The sequence below is a fragment of the Molossus molossus genome, unplaced genomic scaffold (genome assembly GCF_014108415.1).
Source record: "Molossus molossus isolate mMolMol1 unplaced genomic scaffold, mMolMol1.p scaffold_m16_p_1, whole genome shotgun sequence".
Classification (NCBI taxonomy): domain Eukaryota; kingdom Metazoa; phylum Chordata; class Mammalia; order Chiroptera; family Molossidae; genus Molossus; species Molossus molossus.
Window position 1 is genome coordinate 163,074,950 of NW_023425344.1, and position 14,795 is coordinate 163,089,744.

At 40.9% G+C, this 14,795-nt stretch overlaps 1 protein-coding gene across 1 annotated transcript in view; it reads right to left on the bottom strand.

Annotated features, from left to right (window-relative positions):
- The window catches only part of PRKD1 (protein kinase D1), a 154,668-nt gene extending 140,721 nt beyond the window's left edge, over nucleotides 1-13,947 (bottom strand). Inside the window, exon 1 of the mRNA XM_036265975.1 lies at nucleotides 13,815-13,947. Within this exon, the coding sequence (XP_036121868.1) occupies nucleotides 13,815-13,929 (115 nt within the window). The 5' untranslated portion in view covers nucleotides 13,930-13,947. The remainder of the gene's footprint in view (nucleotides 1-13,814) is intronic.
- Nucleotides 13,948-14,795: the final 848 nt, after the last annotated feature.

Below are 14,795 nucleotides of genomic sequence, written 5' to 3' on the forward strand. Positions count from 1 at the left end.
TGAGATTCTCCACACGGCTCTACATTATCATGGCCTCGGGATTAGCAAGTTATAACGATCAGAACCTCAGAAAACTTCTGGGGAAAATAAAATGAGAACAAGATGAGATCCAGAGTTAGCCAGAAAATTCTCATTTTCTAGAATTTATCTTCCCCGCTTGGCTTCTCTTAGACAGCTACAGGGTAGAGAAAGAAAAAGATTAGCCTCTAGTGAAGAAACCTGGTCAATCCCTCTGACCAAGTGATGGAGGTTATCACCAGCAGTGCAGTTGTGTTGAGATCACGTACCCAACGTCATGCCGAAGGAAGTGCACTCCCATTAGCAAAAACGTGTATTTGTGGTACTTTTTAACCAAACATTCATAACCCCAATTTAATCACAAGAAAAAACATCAGATAAAACCAGACTGAAGATGCTCTACAGAAGACCTGACCTGTCTTCCTCAAAATTGCACAGGTCATGGAAAACAAGGAAAGTCTGAGAAATTCACACGGACCAGAGGGGATTGGAAAAACACAACAACTAAATGCGCCCTGGTGCCCTGGGGTGGGGCCTGGAGCAGAAGTAGAGCATTAATGGCAAAAAATGTGTAGTTCAAATCATGTACCAATGTTGATTTCTTCGTTTTGACAAACGTACCGTAACAATGTCAGATGATAATCTTAGTGGGAAGTAAATCACGTGAGGTGAACTCTGTACTGTCTTTGCAACTCTTCCATAAATACAGAGCTGTTCACAAATTTAGAAGTTCATTTGAAAAACTTTCAGGTTTTGACTCCTGACTCACTTGTTAGGGTGGTATCGTCTCCGGCGGCCAGTCTAATTCAAGCTGGAAAGATGCATTTTTGCCTGGCTTACTTGTTATGTGTGTGAAGTCCTCCAGGAGACCAAAAATAGACCTCAGTCACTGGCGACAGCAAACCAAGGCCTCTGCTCAGCACCAAATGTTTTAAAAGCATTAAATCAGCAAGAGGAGAGATCCATATATGAGGTAAGCCTGAGGTTGCTGTTAAGCTTGAAGAGCAACGAAGTGAATCTACCAGGTGCAATATATAAATATTACACATGTGCTAGGTAGAAAGGCAGTTTTTTGACTCTATGGAATTAAGCAAATATGTTTCATTAAAATTTTACAATAATCATCCTAATAGCATATCATAAGGTCTAATGTATCTTTTAACTTTAAAGATTTCCAAATAGTTTAACTCCTTAAAACAAAAATTATATGTTTCTTTTCATATGAAGTCCTAAATTGCCAAGCCAAGCATATCCGTCGTGAACAAGTATTTTCAGAGTGACTACTATATGCCTGCCACTGAGCTAATTGTTATATGGATTTTTGAAAGAACTATAACATACTATCCCTGTTCTTTTCTCTATATTTTGTTAATCCTTACTGGAGGTTATTTTCCACTGATTTTTAGATAGAGAGGAAGGAAGGCAGGGAGGAGGGAGAGAGAGAGAGAGGAGAGAGATAAACATCGATGGGAGAGAGAGACACATCGATTGGTTGCCTCCTGCATGACCCTGACTGGGGCTGAGGATAGAATCTGCTACCCAGGTTCATGCCCTTCACTGGCAATCAAACCCACAACCCTTCGGACTGTAGGTCGACGCTCTAATTGCTGAGCCAAACTGGCCAGGGCTGTCCCTGTTCTTTCGTATATTTAATCTTCTTGGATATGTAAGATAAATGCATATCAAGTACAACCATTTTTAGCAAACTTGAGTCTTGTTCTTATCATTGATTTTCATACCCTGATCCTACAGGAAGTTAATTTTTTTTTTCCCTTTATTGATTTCAGAGAAAGAGGAAGGGAGAGGAAGAGAGAGATAGAATCATCTAAAAGAGAGAACATCGATGGGTCACCTCCTGCATGCCCCCCACTGGAAATCGGGCCCACAACCTGGTCATGTGTCCTGACCAGGAATTGAACTAGCGACCTCTTGGTACATGAGTCAATACTCAACCACTGAGCCACACCGGCCAGACAGGAAGTTAATTTTTTATAGGTCCGTTTTCACAAACATAAATAATTTTTTAGGTGCTCAAAATTTATTTGGTGAAAGATATTCATATGGGAGCAACATTAACGCATGATCAAATAAATTCAACTTTAGAACTTTAAACTTACATGAACAGCAAAGTATAAAAGATGGAGCAAACCAATTTCAAACTATCCAACTTTAATTTCAGAACAGTTATGCCTAGTCATTGTGAAGAAATGTGTCTCTGGATGGAGTGCTTTATTGTTTCCTAGTATCTATCATTCCTAAATAACCTGACTGTGGACGACTTCTTTTTCTCATCATCGTTTCCTTTTTTTTTTTTTTAACGAGGACCAACTGCTTGGTCCCACTGAGAATTCTCCACACAGCTCTACATTATCATGGTCTCAGGATTAGTAAGTTAGAAATGATCAGAACCTCGAAAATCTTCTGGGGAAAATGAAAACAGAGTAAGATGAGGCCCAGAGTCAGCCAGACATTTTTCATTTTCTAGAAACTGAAAAGTTGAAATTGCTTCATAACATGAAAAAAAAAAAGGGATTCTGAGCTTGATTCAAATCCCAATTCCTCTATTACAATTTACATAGGAAAGAAATATTTGGTACATTTATGTGCCAATTCCACTTTGAGTTTAAAGTCAACACTGGTAACAGGCTAAGGATATCCTAAACCTACTTACAAAAGTGGAGGTACAGAGACATCCTGGTGTAGTACCGCTCTTTTCAAGTGCATCTTTCTGTGTTATTCCTCCAGACTGGCATAATGAATAGTGTTATTGCTGTTCTTGACTTAAAACAGCTGCATTTCTAATTTTGGCAGATTATGAGGGATTTTTATATGGGTTGAATGTTAAAAGCAAATAAACAACATGCTAACCAGCAGAACGAGAGTGCTGGGCAGATGGTGTAGCGGCTCAGTTATTGAACTGAATGCTATGTGCCGCCGATCATGGAGCATCACAGCAGTCTATTTGGCTGCTTTTCAAGTGAAGCCCCATCCTGTACCTCAAACAAAATAAATGTATGCCCACAAAATCTTCAGACAGACACTCAGTAGCCAGTCCCTTTTCACAGGCAGCCATCAGTGACTTTATTTCGCTGATTTTGATAGTACACATAGTTCTGCCTTTCCTTCCTTCCTTTTCTCCTCTGTGCTCTCTGGTCATGTTGTGTCGTGCATGTGTGTGTGTGTGTTGAGAAAGAGAGAGAGAGAGAGATGAATATGGAAACAAAGTAGATGCCACAATTTTCCCCATTACTAAGAGGACTATGCCTGCACAGGTAGAAGGCATCCAGCATGTTCTCATAGTGAAAAAGAGAATCCTTCCATGTAAGATCACCAAACAATCCTGATCAATATTAATCTTCATTACTCAATCTTGACCAATACATGTTTTAAATCGCACTCAGAATAGCACTATATACATTACCCGAAAACCAAGAGATGCATTTCCTAAGAAGAACAGCTGGGCAATATACCAAAGAGAGGTTTGGCCTTTAAAGGCAGATTTTCTCCTGATTCAAAGCAGCTTATAAAATATAAGGACAAAGAAATATGACTGTATTTAAATAAATATTCTAGAATTTACATTCCTAATTGAATGTTATCTTTTCTAACTTGGACAACATCCACTGTCCATCATTGGTGTGTTTTTTATATTTCGTATGTTTTTGTAAGCCACTACATATACCCTTTGGAAAAATGTGAGCTAAAACAAAGAAATACAGCAACAACACTATTCGTTATGCCAGTATGGAGGAATAACATAGAAAGATGCACTTAAAAAGAGCGATTCTACACCAGGATGCATCTATACCTTCACTTTTGTAAGTAGGTTTAGGATATCCATAGCCTGTTACCAGTGCTGACTTTAAACTCATGCAGTATTATTCTTAATTACCTACCTTTTTCTTTTCTCCAATCGACTTTCCTGTCCCCTTCCTTTCTATGGGAATTTGACAAGATCCTTATATCTTTGGTAAGGTGTTAGACACTTTACATTACTACCAAGTCAATCCTCAATTTGAAGTTGAGAACACTGGCATCCAAACACTAAACAGCTCTCCCAACACCACATAGCTAACAAATAGGCAACTAGGAATTGAACTTAGGCAGTTTGGTTCCAGAGTCGGTGCTTTTAACCACTAGGAAATTCTGTATATCACACAGTGAAATAAGATATAGTTAGAAACCCGGAACGCCCTGGCCAGTGTGGCTCGTGGTTAGAGTGCCGGCCTGCACACGGAAGGGTCTCGAGTTCCATTCCTGGACAAAGGCACATACCTGGTTTGCAGGTTCAGTCCTCCGCCCTGGTCTGGTGGGGGTGCATTCAGGAGGCAACCAATTGATGTGTCTTTCTCACTTCAATCTCTCTCTCTCTCTCTCTCTCTCTCTCTCTTCCTCCCTCTCTCTCTCTTTCTCTCTCAAATAAATGGAAAAAATATCCTCAGGTGAGGATTAACAATAACAAACAGAAACCCTTGGGAAATTTCCTATTGTGCCCAATACAAAGAATTAGTATAGTAACAGTGATGTAGTACTGACTTGTGCCACTATGGAAACTGGCTTGTGAATTCAAATTTGAAAGGCCAAGGTCAAAGTAGAAAGAATACTCAGATGTCATAAGAGTAACATTATTCATAAAGCAGAGCTATCTGGGGTACTAAAGTCTGAGGAATGTATGCTATAAAAAAACCATAGGATGATATAGTGGACACTTTCTCCCATGAGACATTGGTAATAAATATGCTACCAAAATTATCAGGTGTGTTATTTGTAACAACAGTCAACATGTCATATCAAAGAATATTTCAGTAAAAGCATTTTTGCAAGGTGTGTGTGTGTATGTGAACAATGTGCTACAGATATTTAGCAGTAAAATTGGGTTTACCTAGTTGCTCTGCCCAACAGAACTTTTCTTGATGATGAAAATGTTCTATATCAATATGGCAGCTATTAGCCAATGTGTCTATTAAACATCTGCAATGCTGTTAGTATGATTAAGGAACTGCATTTTAATTTTACTTAATTTTAATTCATTTACATTTAAATAGCCATAGAGTTAGTAGCTACTACACATGACAGGAAAGACTAGAGAAATGGTTGGACTGTGTATCTCTCACCCAATTTTCATGAAAAGAATTTCATATTTTTAACAGATGGGCAAAATAAAAACCCAAGTTTTATTGTCTAGTTTGAGCCTACAGCACAAGAATTTTGTGTTGTCTACCTCAGCAGCAACATAATAATTTTTTCAAAGTTTCTGAATTGGAAAAAAAAACACCTCTCTATAAAAGGGAGCCAACGAAATACATTTTACAAGATACCACTATTGCCTAGAACATTTTTTATTTTATGGTCAGATTCTGTAACTCATCCATTTCGGTATCTCTGATGTGTCAAAGTCTTCGTTTTTGAGTTGGAGTGTGATTTTTGGAAAGGAGCCCCATATAATTCAGAGTTAAATCTGATAAATAAGGTAGATTAAGAAGATTTTTATGGGTTTCATGAACTAATTCATGTAAAAAGGCAAAAAGAACAAGCTAACATCACCCTGTATTTTCAAGGATTCTGAATATGCAAAGTCATCTGAGATTCTGTTTACCATTAAGGCCCTAACATGTCAAGGTTTATATACATAAGACTGTTAACTTTCCACTGTGTGAAGCATTTATAAGGAATCTAGGTTAACCAGAGACCAGAGAATACAGAGAAAAAGCCCCTTTTGTGTGATTGTCATTGTACCTGTCTTCTTTTCCTGTTTATCTGGATGAGGTATAATACTGTCCTCAGTTAGAGAAGTAATAGATGAAAAGAGAAAGCAAGGCAAAACTATGATTTCTGGCTAGATAGCTATTTGCCAGATGGTGAAGAACTAGGCCTTAGGCTAATTCTGTGTGAACAGAGGGGCATAATATGTGCCTCTCTGAAAACCACGGTATGTACATGGACAGAGATCTATGGAGACTTACATTCCATGTGGAGCACATGACTCAGCTTTTCCTATAGACCTTGCCAGCTAACCCTTAGGCACAGACAGCTGTTCTGCTAGACAGATACAGCCACAGCGCTCCAGCGTCAGGAGTGAGGGGAGAGGGGGCAGCAGGAAAGGTCAGCCAGCACCTCAGGATATCGGTCCTTGTTCCTTCCAGACACTGAAAGACAAAGGTCAGAACCAGAGACGAGCTCCTGGGTCACCGGTCTGAGCTCTCATGCAGGTAGGAAACACTGAGGTCCAGATGAGCAAATGACAATAAACAGATGAAAGCAAGTGAGATCAGCATTGCAGGGGCAGCATCACAAAAGAGTGACTACTGAATACATTTTAGAAAGCAAGCAAGAATGTTTGGGAGAAAAAAGCAATGGTTGGGAAAATTGATTTTCTTTTTTTAAAAGTGAACTGAGTTTGGTAGCAAATGGGGTCACTTGATCACAGTGATGAGCATAATGCAGGAGTAGTAGTAATTACATAGGAAAAGAACTGGTATTCTATGAACTTGGTCTCATTTTACATGAGATATGTTGTGAAAGATATTGCAATGTTTAGAAAGCAGAACTGGATTTCTAAAAATAAAGAATATAGTTTAATAATAATAAATAATTAGGTTTTGAAAATATAATTAGGTCGAGAGTAGCAAGAATCCAGAAAAAAAAAAGTGATTAGTCAGATGATAATACTACTGATATTACTAATAAAATAGACCAAGGAGAGCCAATTGCAAGCACTGAAATTCAATTCTTACAGAACAGTGGTAACTTTTGAGTATTCTATATAAAGCACTAATTTACTCATTCATTTTTTGGCTTGTGCATTTTGTTCCTTCAAGTATTCGCTCCACAAACAGACACTGATTGCATGCCATACGCTAGGTCCTCAGGACTCAGTCTAAAAACAAATGGTTCCTGTTTCAAGAAATATACAATCTGGTGGGGTGGAGGTGGGGCAAGAGAGTTGACTATTCTGTACTTGCCAGGCATCTTATAAAATGTTTCATATTCATTCTTATGAAATCTATAGACTCACCTTCCACTGTAGGTATTATTACTGCTATTTGACCGGTGATGGATCAGGACTCAGGGAAATGAGCTGTCTTGCCAAACATTATATAAGAAATAAATGACAGGTCTGGGATGCAGACCAAAGTCTTTGCCTGGGAGTCCACAATTTATCAAATTGAAGTTCTGTGAATATATGCCATAAAAAATATGACGCATTTTTTTGAGTTAATATATGTAATGCACTTAGTGCCCAACACATCATAAACGCTATGTGTCCTTAATCACCATCACTATTGTTTTCATTATTGCTTAAAGAACAGCATCGGGAGAAATATTATTTATTTAGAATTAAGCAAAAGAAATAAAATGCAGCAGAATGCAAAATGTGTGTAAAAGTTTCAAATTAAATAATTTTCTTCAAAATACTTTTCCCTTTAGGGTTTGTCTTCTGCACCATGTTACCTGGGAGGATGTCTCCAGTCTGCCTGGACACTTGGGGGTCCTTTGGTAAAAAAAAAAGCCAGAGAAGCATGTAGTACTGGGTCACTGGGTCACGTCTCCCTGGAGAATCCACTCCAGCAAGAGACAAAACAGAGGAAACGGTCCAAGTAACTAAGGTCTGCCCTGAGACCCTGAATCCGCATTGAAGTTGCCAGTGGAGCAAGGTGGGAACTCCATGGAAACATTCCAACCTGCCTGCTCTCTCCATCTATTTTTCTGTGAAAATGGACTGCGTGGCACAAGTACACTAAAACCCGTTTATTTAAAAGATAAGGACAGAAACAGAATGAATATTAACAGTCGTAAAAAGAAAATGCTGAAGACACACTTAACACAAACTATACTTAGAAGAAGAGTAATGACCTGTAATCTTGCACTTAAATTTTCCATTGTTTCAAAACCACCCACATGGATAACTGTAACTAAAGTTGGACAGAAATTGGCACCACTCAGCCTGGCATATTTAGATGTCCAAGAACAACTACGAAGAAATATAAATTGAGAACTGAAGGCCAGGTCTTTTACAATCTTAATTACCTAAGCTGTATTAGGGCTGCTTGCCTAAAAGCAAGCAAACAAGCCTTTATCTATAGAATGTACTCGTGTGGAAATAAGAATGCCGTGATCTAGTGGATCACTCTCGAGGCTTTTCTCCTCCACCCATATTTCAGAGAAGATAAAACACTGCTAAGCAACATACTGTTTCTGAGAGAAATGGGTATAACTGGCAAAATGCGATCTACATCAATAATTCATACTTTCTGAAATCAAGGACGACCGTGCTAGAATTTTGTTACCCTATATATTTTTTCTTTATTTTGGCTTATGGTTTAGGCACCGAATCCTAGTAAGAGAAAAACCTGGTCATAAGGAGATCCTGAATATAGTGACCCTAAGATGCTGTTTCAATTTTGATCACAGTTGTGGAAGTGTATGATGAGGTTCTCTCTAAGCAGGGGCATGGCTCCTTTCTTATTTCATATTTTGTATTGTAACACTACAGAGAAGAGCCTCCAGGATTTGCTTAACCTGATAACAGCTTGTGGAGCTAGTCAGTATTTACTTATTTTCTTATGAGAACGGGGAAAATGGTTCTATGATAAAATCATGGCAATGAAACTGGTGGCTCATTGCTGGTTTGGGTGTTACACACGCCATCGGGGTTGTCCTGAAATATAAACTGTCTCACTGTCGTGGGAATTCTTTGAACAGGTCCTTAAGAATCCCTGTTTACAGGTCCAAGTTCAAAAGGCTGACGTGCCCCTAAGTGGTGTGACCAGTGACCGAACACTCAGATTCTAGCTCTGGGCTACCTCTACACACTGCAGGAGGCGGGCGAGTTAAAATGTATATTCCACAGCTTTTAAGATCTCTGATTTCGCAACCTCTCAGAGTCACTGCAAAGGAGACAGCATTACTTATGTCAACCGCTCCAAAAGCTAGTGATATTACGTAAACAAAGACTTTTCTCTCCATAACGCCTGCGCTTCCATGGCTCAAGTATTCCCTTCCATGAGAGAGAAGTGGCCTATGTGTGGACAAAGTGGATATGCCTTCTCAGACCATTTGGAATCTATCTACGAGGAGCACTGTGTGACACTTTCATCCAGTATAAACTCTTTTTATTGAAAAAATAAGCAAAAAGCCCTGAATTCCAGAGGTTAGGCAACTTGTACCAAACTACAAAGAAAAGCAGTGGTACTACATGCCCAAGAAATCATTGCTTCAGCCTCTCAGGGCTAAACCCAATCCATTTGGTAAATATATTGAACAAAAGATAAGGACAAAACTGGAGATGGGGGTAGAAAATGTGATTTCTGTTAGAGAGCTGGAGCTGTCCTTAGAGTTCGCTTGATTTTCTCATTCTCCACCAACTATGACCAAAAAGGTTATTGTATCTCCATAATTTTACCCCTGAAGTATCCCTTGACCTCCCGACCTCATTTTTCGCTGTCTGCCTGAGAGTAAGCCACACCCCCTCTGCCTAGGCTCTGGCACGAACTCTTTCAAGAGGTTCCCATCTCTACATAATGGGAAACAACCACATGTATAAACAGCATTTTGCAAAAGTCATAAATAATGCAGCACAATCTGTTGCAAAAAAAATAATGGGAAAAAATACAAGAAAAACATGTATAAAAAAGATTCAACATTTAGCTCTAAGACTTTTAAAAGTATGATTTTATTGGAGAAATTCTTGTAGGCTTTGTCTATTTTTCATTTAATCACCTACAAGACAGACACACATACACACACACAATTACTGGACATCAAGCTCCTTAACCCCCAACAACAAAAGCTAAAAGAGCTGGGTCATGTGATGCAGTCCTGCTATTCTTGCTTTGCTATGACTAAACTGCCAAGCTTTGATAGAGACCCATCATGAAGACTTCAGATAAATTCCATGAACTTTGTTACAGTCCAGTACAACACATTTGAACTGGACTTTGGCTTTGGTAGGAGAAATTTCCATTTGCCTTCTTTTCCTACTTCATAACAATAACAACAATGCTAATCCTCTCCTTCAGACAAAGAAAACTGGACAGTGGTCAGAGTGTGTATGGTGGGGAACTTCCTGGAGTTAGTTCTTTTTTGCTCCGTAACCCAACCCATCTCCCCGTGAGCAATCTTTTCCTGGCTTACTGGGTCTAAATGCACTCGCTCACACAAGCCATGTTTTTCAAAAAGAAAAAGGGAGGAAAACCCAGCAAATGAGCCTGGTTCGGACTAACAGACGATGAAAGGTCTCAGCAGAAAATGACACCAGCAAGAGAAAATCCCCACTGTTGTCTGAAAAGACAACAGTTATCTATCCTTCCTCAAAATGCAAGTTTTCCATATTTCTCACATTTTTACTCTTCTCCTTTGTCGGGAATATGTTCCTATTGGTAGAACGAGGGTTAAATATAAAAAGAACCAGATAATGTGTATGTCAAACTGCACCGTGCAATTTAATTTTTGATGAGGAAAACTAGAGAATTTGGATACATGAATTTGAACAGTAAACTCGTAGTGTTCAAGGGGGATATTTCCACAGTATGCCTGTGTTCAGGAACTGGTGGAAAAGCAACAGAGGAGACGCCCAGCGTTCTGCAGCCCACCCTCCTGCCCTGCCCCTGGAATGAAGGCTCCCCACCCACACCTCCAGGAAACGGCAGACCTCTCGGGCCAATCACAGCTCCCCCATCCTCTTCAGACACTGGTTCAGAAATGCCTGTGCGATCTGAGCTCCCTTATGCCATGGCCTAACGTGTCTTGGTAGCCATCATTTGTCTTGCCTCCAATTATAAACAACACAATCCTGCCCACATCGCAGTCACTCATTTCTCACCAGGGCTGAGTGGATGCATTACAAGGAGACTTCAACTTCAGTTAACTGTTGAGGATATATCCAGAAATACTATTTTTATAAAAAAGCAGGATTTTTACAAAAGTTTGCACATAGGATAACTTCTAATATGAGGGCAGGAGAGGCTGCGGGGAGGGGAAGAGGCTGGGCGCGGTAAGTGACAGGCGCGTGAGCACTGAGCGCACAGCAGGGAACTGGGTCCGGCAGCACGTGGAGCAGGAGCGGGAACAGCAGCGCGGTGGAGAAGTGTGCAGATCGCCGGCCCTCCGCACAGGCCCTGGGAGGCTGTGAGGGAACACAAGGGACCAGCCAGTCCGAAACCGGGAGCGTCACTGGCTGGAAACCACAGGGACCAGGACAGGCCTTCGGCCACAGTGGACGAAATGGGGGAGGAGGGAGCCCAGTGGCGACCTCGGGGCTGCGGCCACGCTTGATGGGTGAGGTCAGGCTTGGGGCTATGCTGCAGGACTGACAACCAACAAGGACTCTGAAAAGTTATCAACACCCCTGTGAACCACGCCAAAGATGACGGTGCAGAAAACGGAAAGATTCAGAGTCTGATGCTGCAGTGACTGCCAGGACGGAGAGGAAAGGAGACCTCGGGGTGCAAATCATCTCAAAGCGATTTAGGAAAGAAGACAGTAAAGCTACTGAGACCTGGAGGAGCTGGTCCAGGCAATCAGCGGAAATGGAAACAGGGGTGAGGACAGGACCTTCACTCAGCTCCTCCCCGAAGCGCGCAGGGAAGCCAGCAGCCAGGCCTCCCCGGCGGAAGGAAGGAGCGTCGCCTCGGGAGAGCACGGCGCAGGGAAGGGACAGCGGCACCGATCACAGCGGACCGAGGCCTACAAAGGGTATTGGAAAGAAGGTAAGAGGTAGAGAGAGAAAACAGGGTTGTAATGTGGCGGGTTTGGAGGTGTTACGGAAACCTTGTTTTAACATTTGAAAAAAAATTATAATGCTAAACATTAAATGGGAGAAGAGCTAGAAAGAAGTTCACAAAGTTTACAGAGAAGTTTACAGATAAGTGATACAGAGCTAACCATAACTGCACATGTGTGTAATTAAATGTATGCACCTGAATACATTTAGGGCTAAATGGGTTGGAAGTAGTGAGGCGCCAGGCTCAAAACTGAAACTGGGCTGTTACAGGGTGGCTCCCTTTAAACACCACTGATGCAGATAAGAGGACAAGAGGCCTTCCTCCTCCTGCAGCTGGGCAAGCAGGTGAGCAAAAGGGCTGCCCTTCAATGCCGTCTCGCGACTGCAGCCAGGGAGCCGGGAGAGATGGAACATCGAGGCTGGCTGGGCAAAGGAGCTCAGTGTGAGCGCAGTCGGGGTGCTCCAGAGGGGGGCTGCAGCGGGGGGCTCTGTGGGGAACAGCAGCAAACGGGCAACCCTCTCCTCCAGGTTCTCTCTCTCTCTCTCTCTCTCAATCTCTCTCTCTCTCATACACACAGACACACACACACACACACACACACACACACACACACACACAGCTTGCAGCCCATCTGTCTGGGACTACTCTGAAGCAGTTGATAACAAAAATAACATGGAAAGAAAAATAAATAAATTAGATTTGGAAATGTAATTTTTAAAATCTTCATATATTTCTGGACATTGCCACGAGGAAGACAGACTCGTAAAACACATTACATTACCCACAAAGTACCTGGCTATGAGTTTAATGTGAATTATGGTGATAACAGATCCAGTGCCTGATTTCCCCGAATAATTTATTTCAGGCAGCCCCTAGTGTTCAGAAACAGGAAACTTAAAAAAATGACGTGTCTAGGCACCAGGCCTGGGAGGCCAGGGTGCAGTAAGCCAATGTGAAAAGAGCCAAAGAAAAGTGAAAGAGTGAACCCAGTAAAAGCAAACAATTTTCCTCAAAAAAATTAACAAAAGAACTATGAAAGGTTTTGTTTCTTTGGTTTGTTTATTTAGCAGTAAAATTATTACATTTATCTAGCAAAGCCATTCGTTTCATAGCATCTCTCTATACAGTAAAAGTGCAGCAATTCCAGGCCCCTCACACAAAGACAGGTGATCGATAAAGACAAAGCGAATTAGACCGAAAGCAAAGACCAACTGAGTTATAATCAGTGCACCCAAGTCCTGGGCTCAGAACCAATTGTGGAACTTGAGGGAATGAAATCTAGAATCATTAAAGCTAATGGATTTCCTCTGGTCAGAGAGACAGCAGGCAAAGAAGGCCGGAGGGAAGAAAGCACCGTGATCCGAGTTCCTCGGTGACTCAATCTTAACAAAAATAAACACTAAAAATCACTGACAGTTGTAAGGATCCTTGCCACAGCTGTTCTCTGGTACTTTATAAAAATTAATTAGATGCACCCATTTTTTTTTGTACTGATAGACTCAGTCCCAACTTATAAATTCTAAACCATAAACATACATTCGGGCGGAGGGAAAAGCAGCCATTTCTCAAGGACCGCGCCAGCGTGTCACATGGCCTAGTCTGACCCGCTGTAACTGCTGAGCTCGGGTTTTCTACTAGGTCTTGGCTTGTCGCTACTGGACGTTTGACTCAACTAAAGCAATGGTTTCCTGGCCCTGCTATAATTTCTTGGCTTCCAGTACATTTGGGGGCCTGACATGTCTTAGCTTGGCTGTTGGAACGTTTTTTGTTTGCTTTTGCGGCTGTCTAAATGATTCAAGATAATGAATGAAGGTATGCGAGCATGTCCCTGGGGGCTGGGGTGAGCTCGCTGGAGGGAGTGACTGGGACGGTAGTGGGTGTGGAAACAGCCAGTTCAAAGGACACTTCTTGCTTTTTCCAAAATAATTTTGAAAGTGCATGTAGACCGAGCCTTAAAATCCCCTTTGGGACCGAGTTTGATGTATGTTTCCTCTGTTGCCTTTAAAATGTATGTGTGAGTATTGTTCAAATACTAATGGTTAATCTGTGGAAGAGAAAAAAAAAGTATACTACCTGACAAGACCACTTCAATGAGATCGCCTTCCTGGATGTCACTAGCCGTTTTCACCAGCTGAAGGATGTTTTCAGAGGTAGGGTCGTGGCGGAAAAGCAGGATCTTATCATACATTCCGTAGAAACCACATTCAGGGAACTGCAAATACAAATATCACAATAGGTTAAATGTGAAAATCCTCCTAGATTTAAAATAAGAATGACATAAGTATGTGTCAGGACACAAATACAAGCTAGGTAGAAAAGTTCAAAATATGTGGAAATTAAAAATAAAAATAAGTGACAAAAAAAAGATATTCATATGACTCCAAGTCAGGAGGAAAGAAATTACATATCATAAGAGCAATCATGACCAAATGATCTAATTAGAGAGCCAGAAGATAGCAGAACATGAGAAAAGATTCAAAGAAATTCCTGGGGGTACGTTGGTGAATACAATGGGTGGAAAGAAGTGTACATTTTCATATGACCTATAGCATTCCAATAACATAAAAATAAGAGTCAGTTTATTACGATTTCGTTACACATACTATTGCATTTGTTTGCAAAAGAAAGGTCAGTCCAATTTGGCATGTTCAAAAAATAAGAGATGACTCAGTATATCTAAGCGCGTTCCCTGTGTGGGCAGTAGTGTTCTCTAGATCCTCGGACTCAGGAAAGCACCAGAAGAAAGACCTCGACTGTTCCTCTGTAGCTGCCCCCTTGCATTCATTCAGTTTTCATGCAATCCAGGTTAAACAGAAAAGTACAGCAGCTAAAAGACACTTTGTTCTCAGTATAGTACCTAGTTTATCCTCTCCTTACAGGGATACATCTGAGAGTTTATCACTCAAGAACTACCTCCTGATTGCAGGCACATAATGAAAGTTAAATGAAGAATACTTTATGGTGGACAAACCTAGAAACATTATAACAGAAACAATTACTGTTGTATCACTAACAACCAATAGTATTCCCTGTACTTCCTCGCCTCCTTCTAAT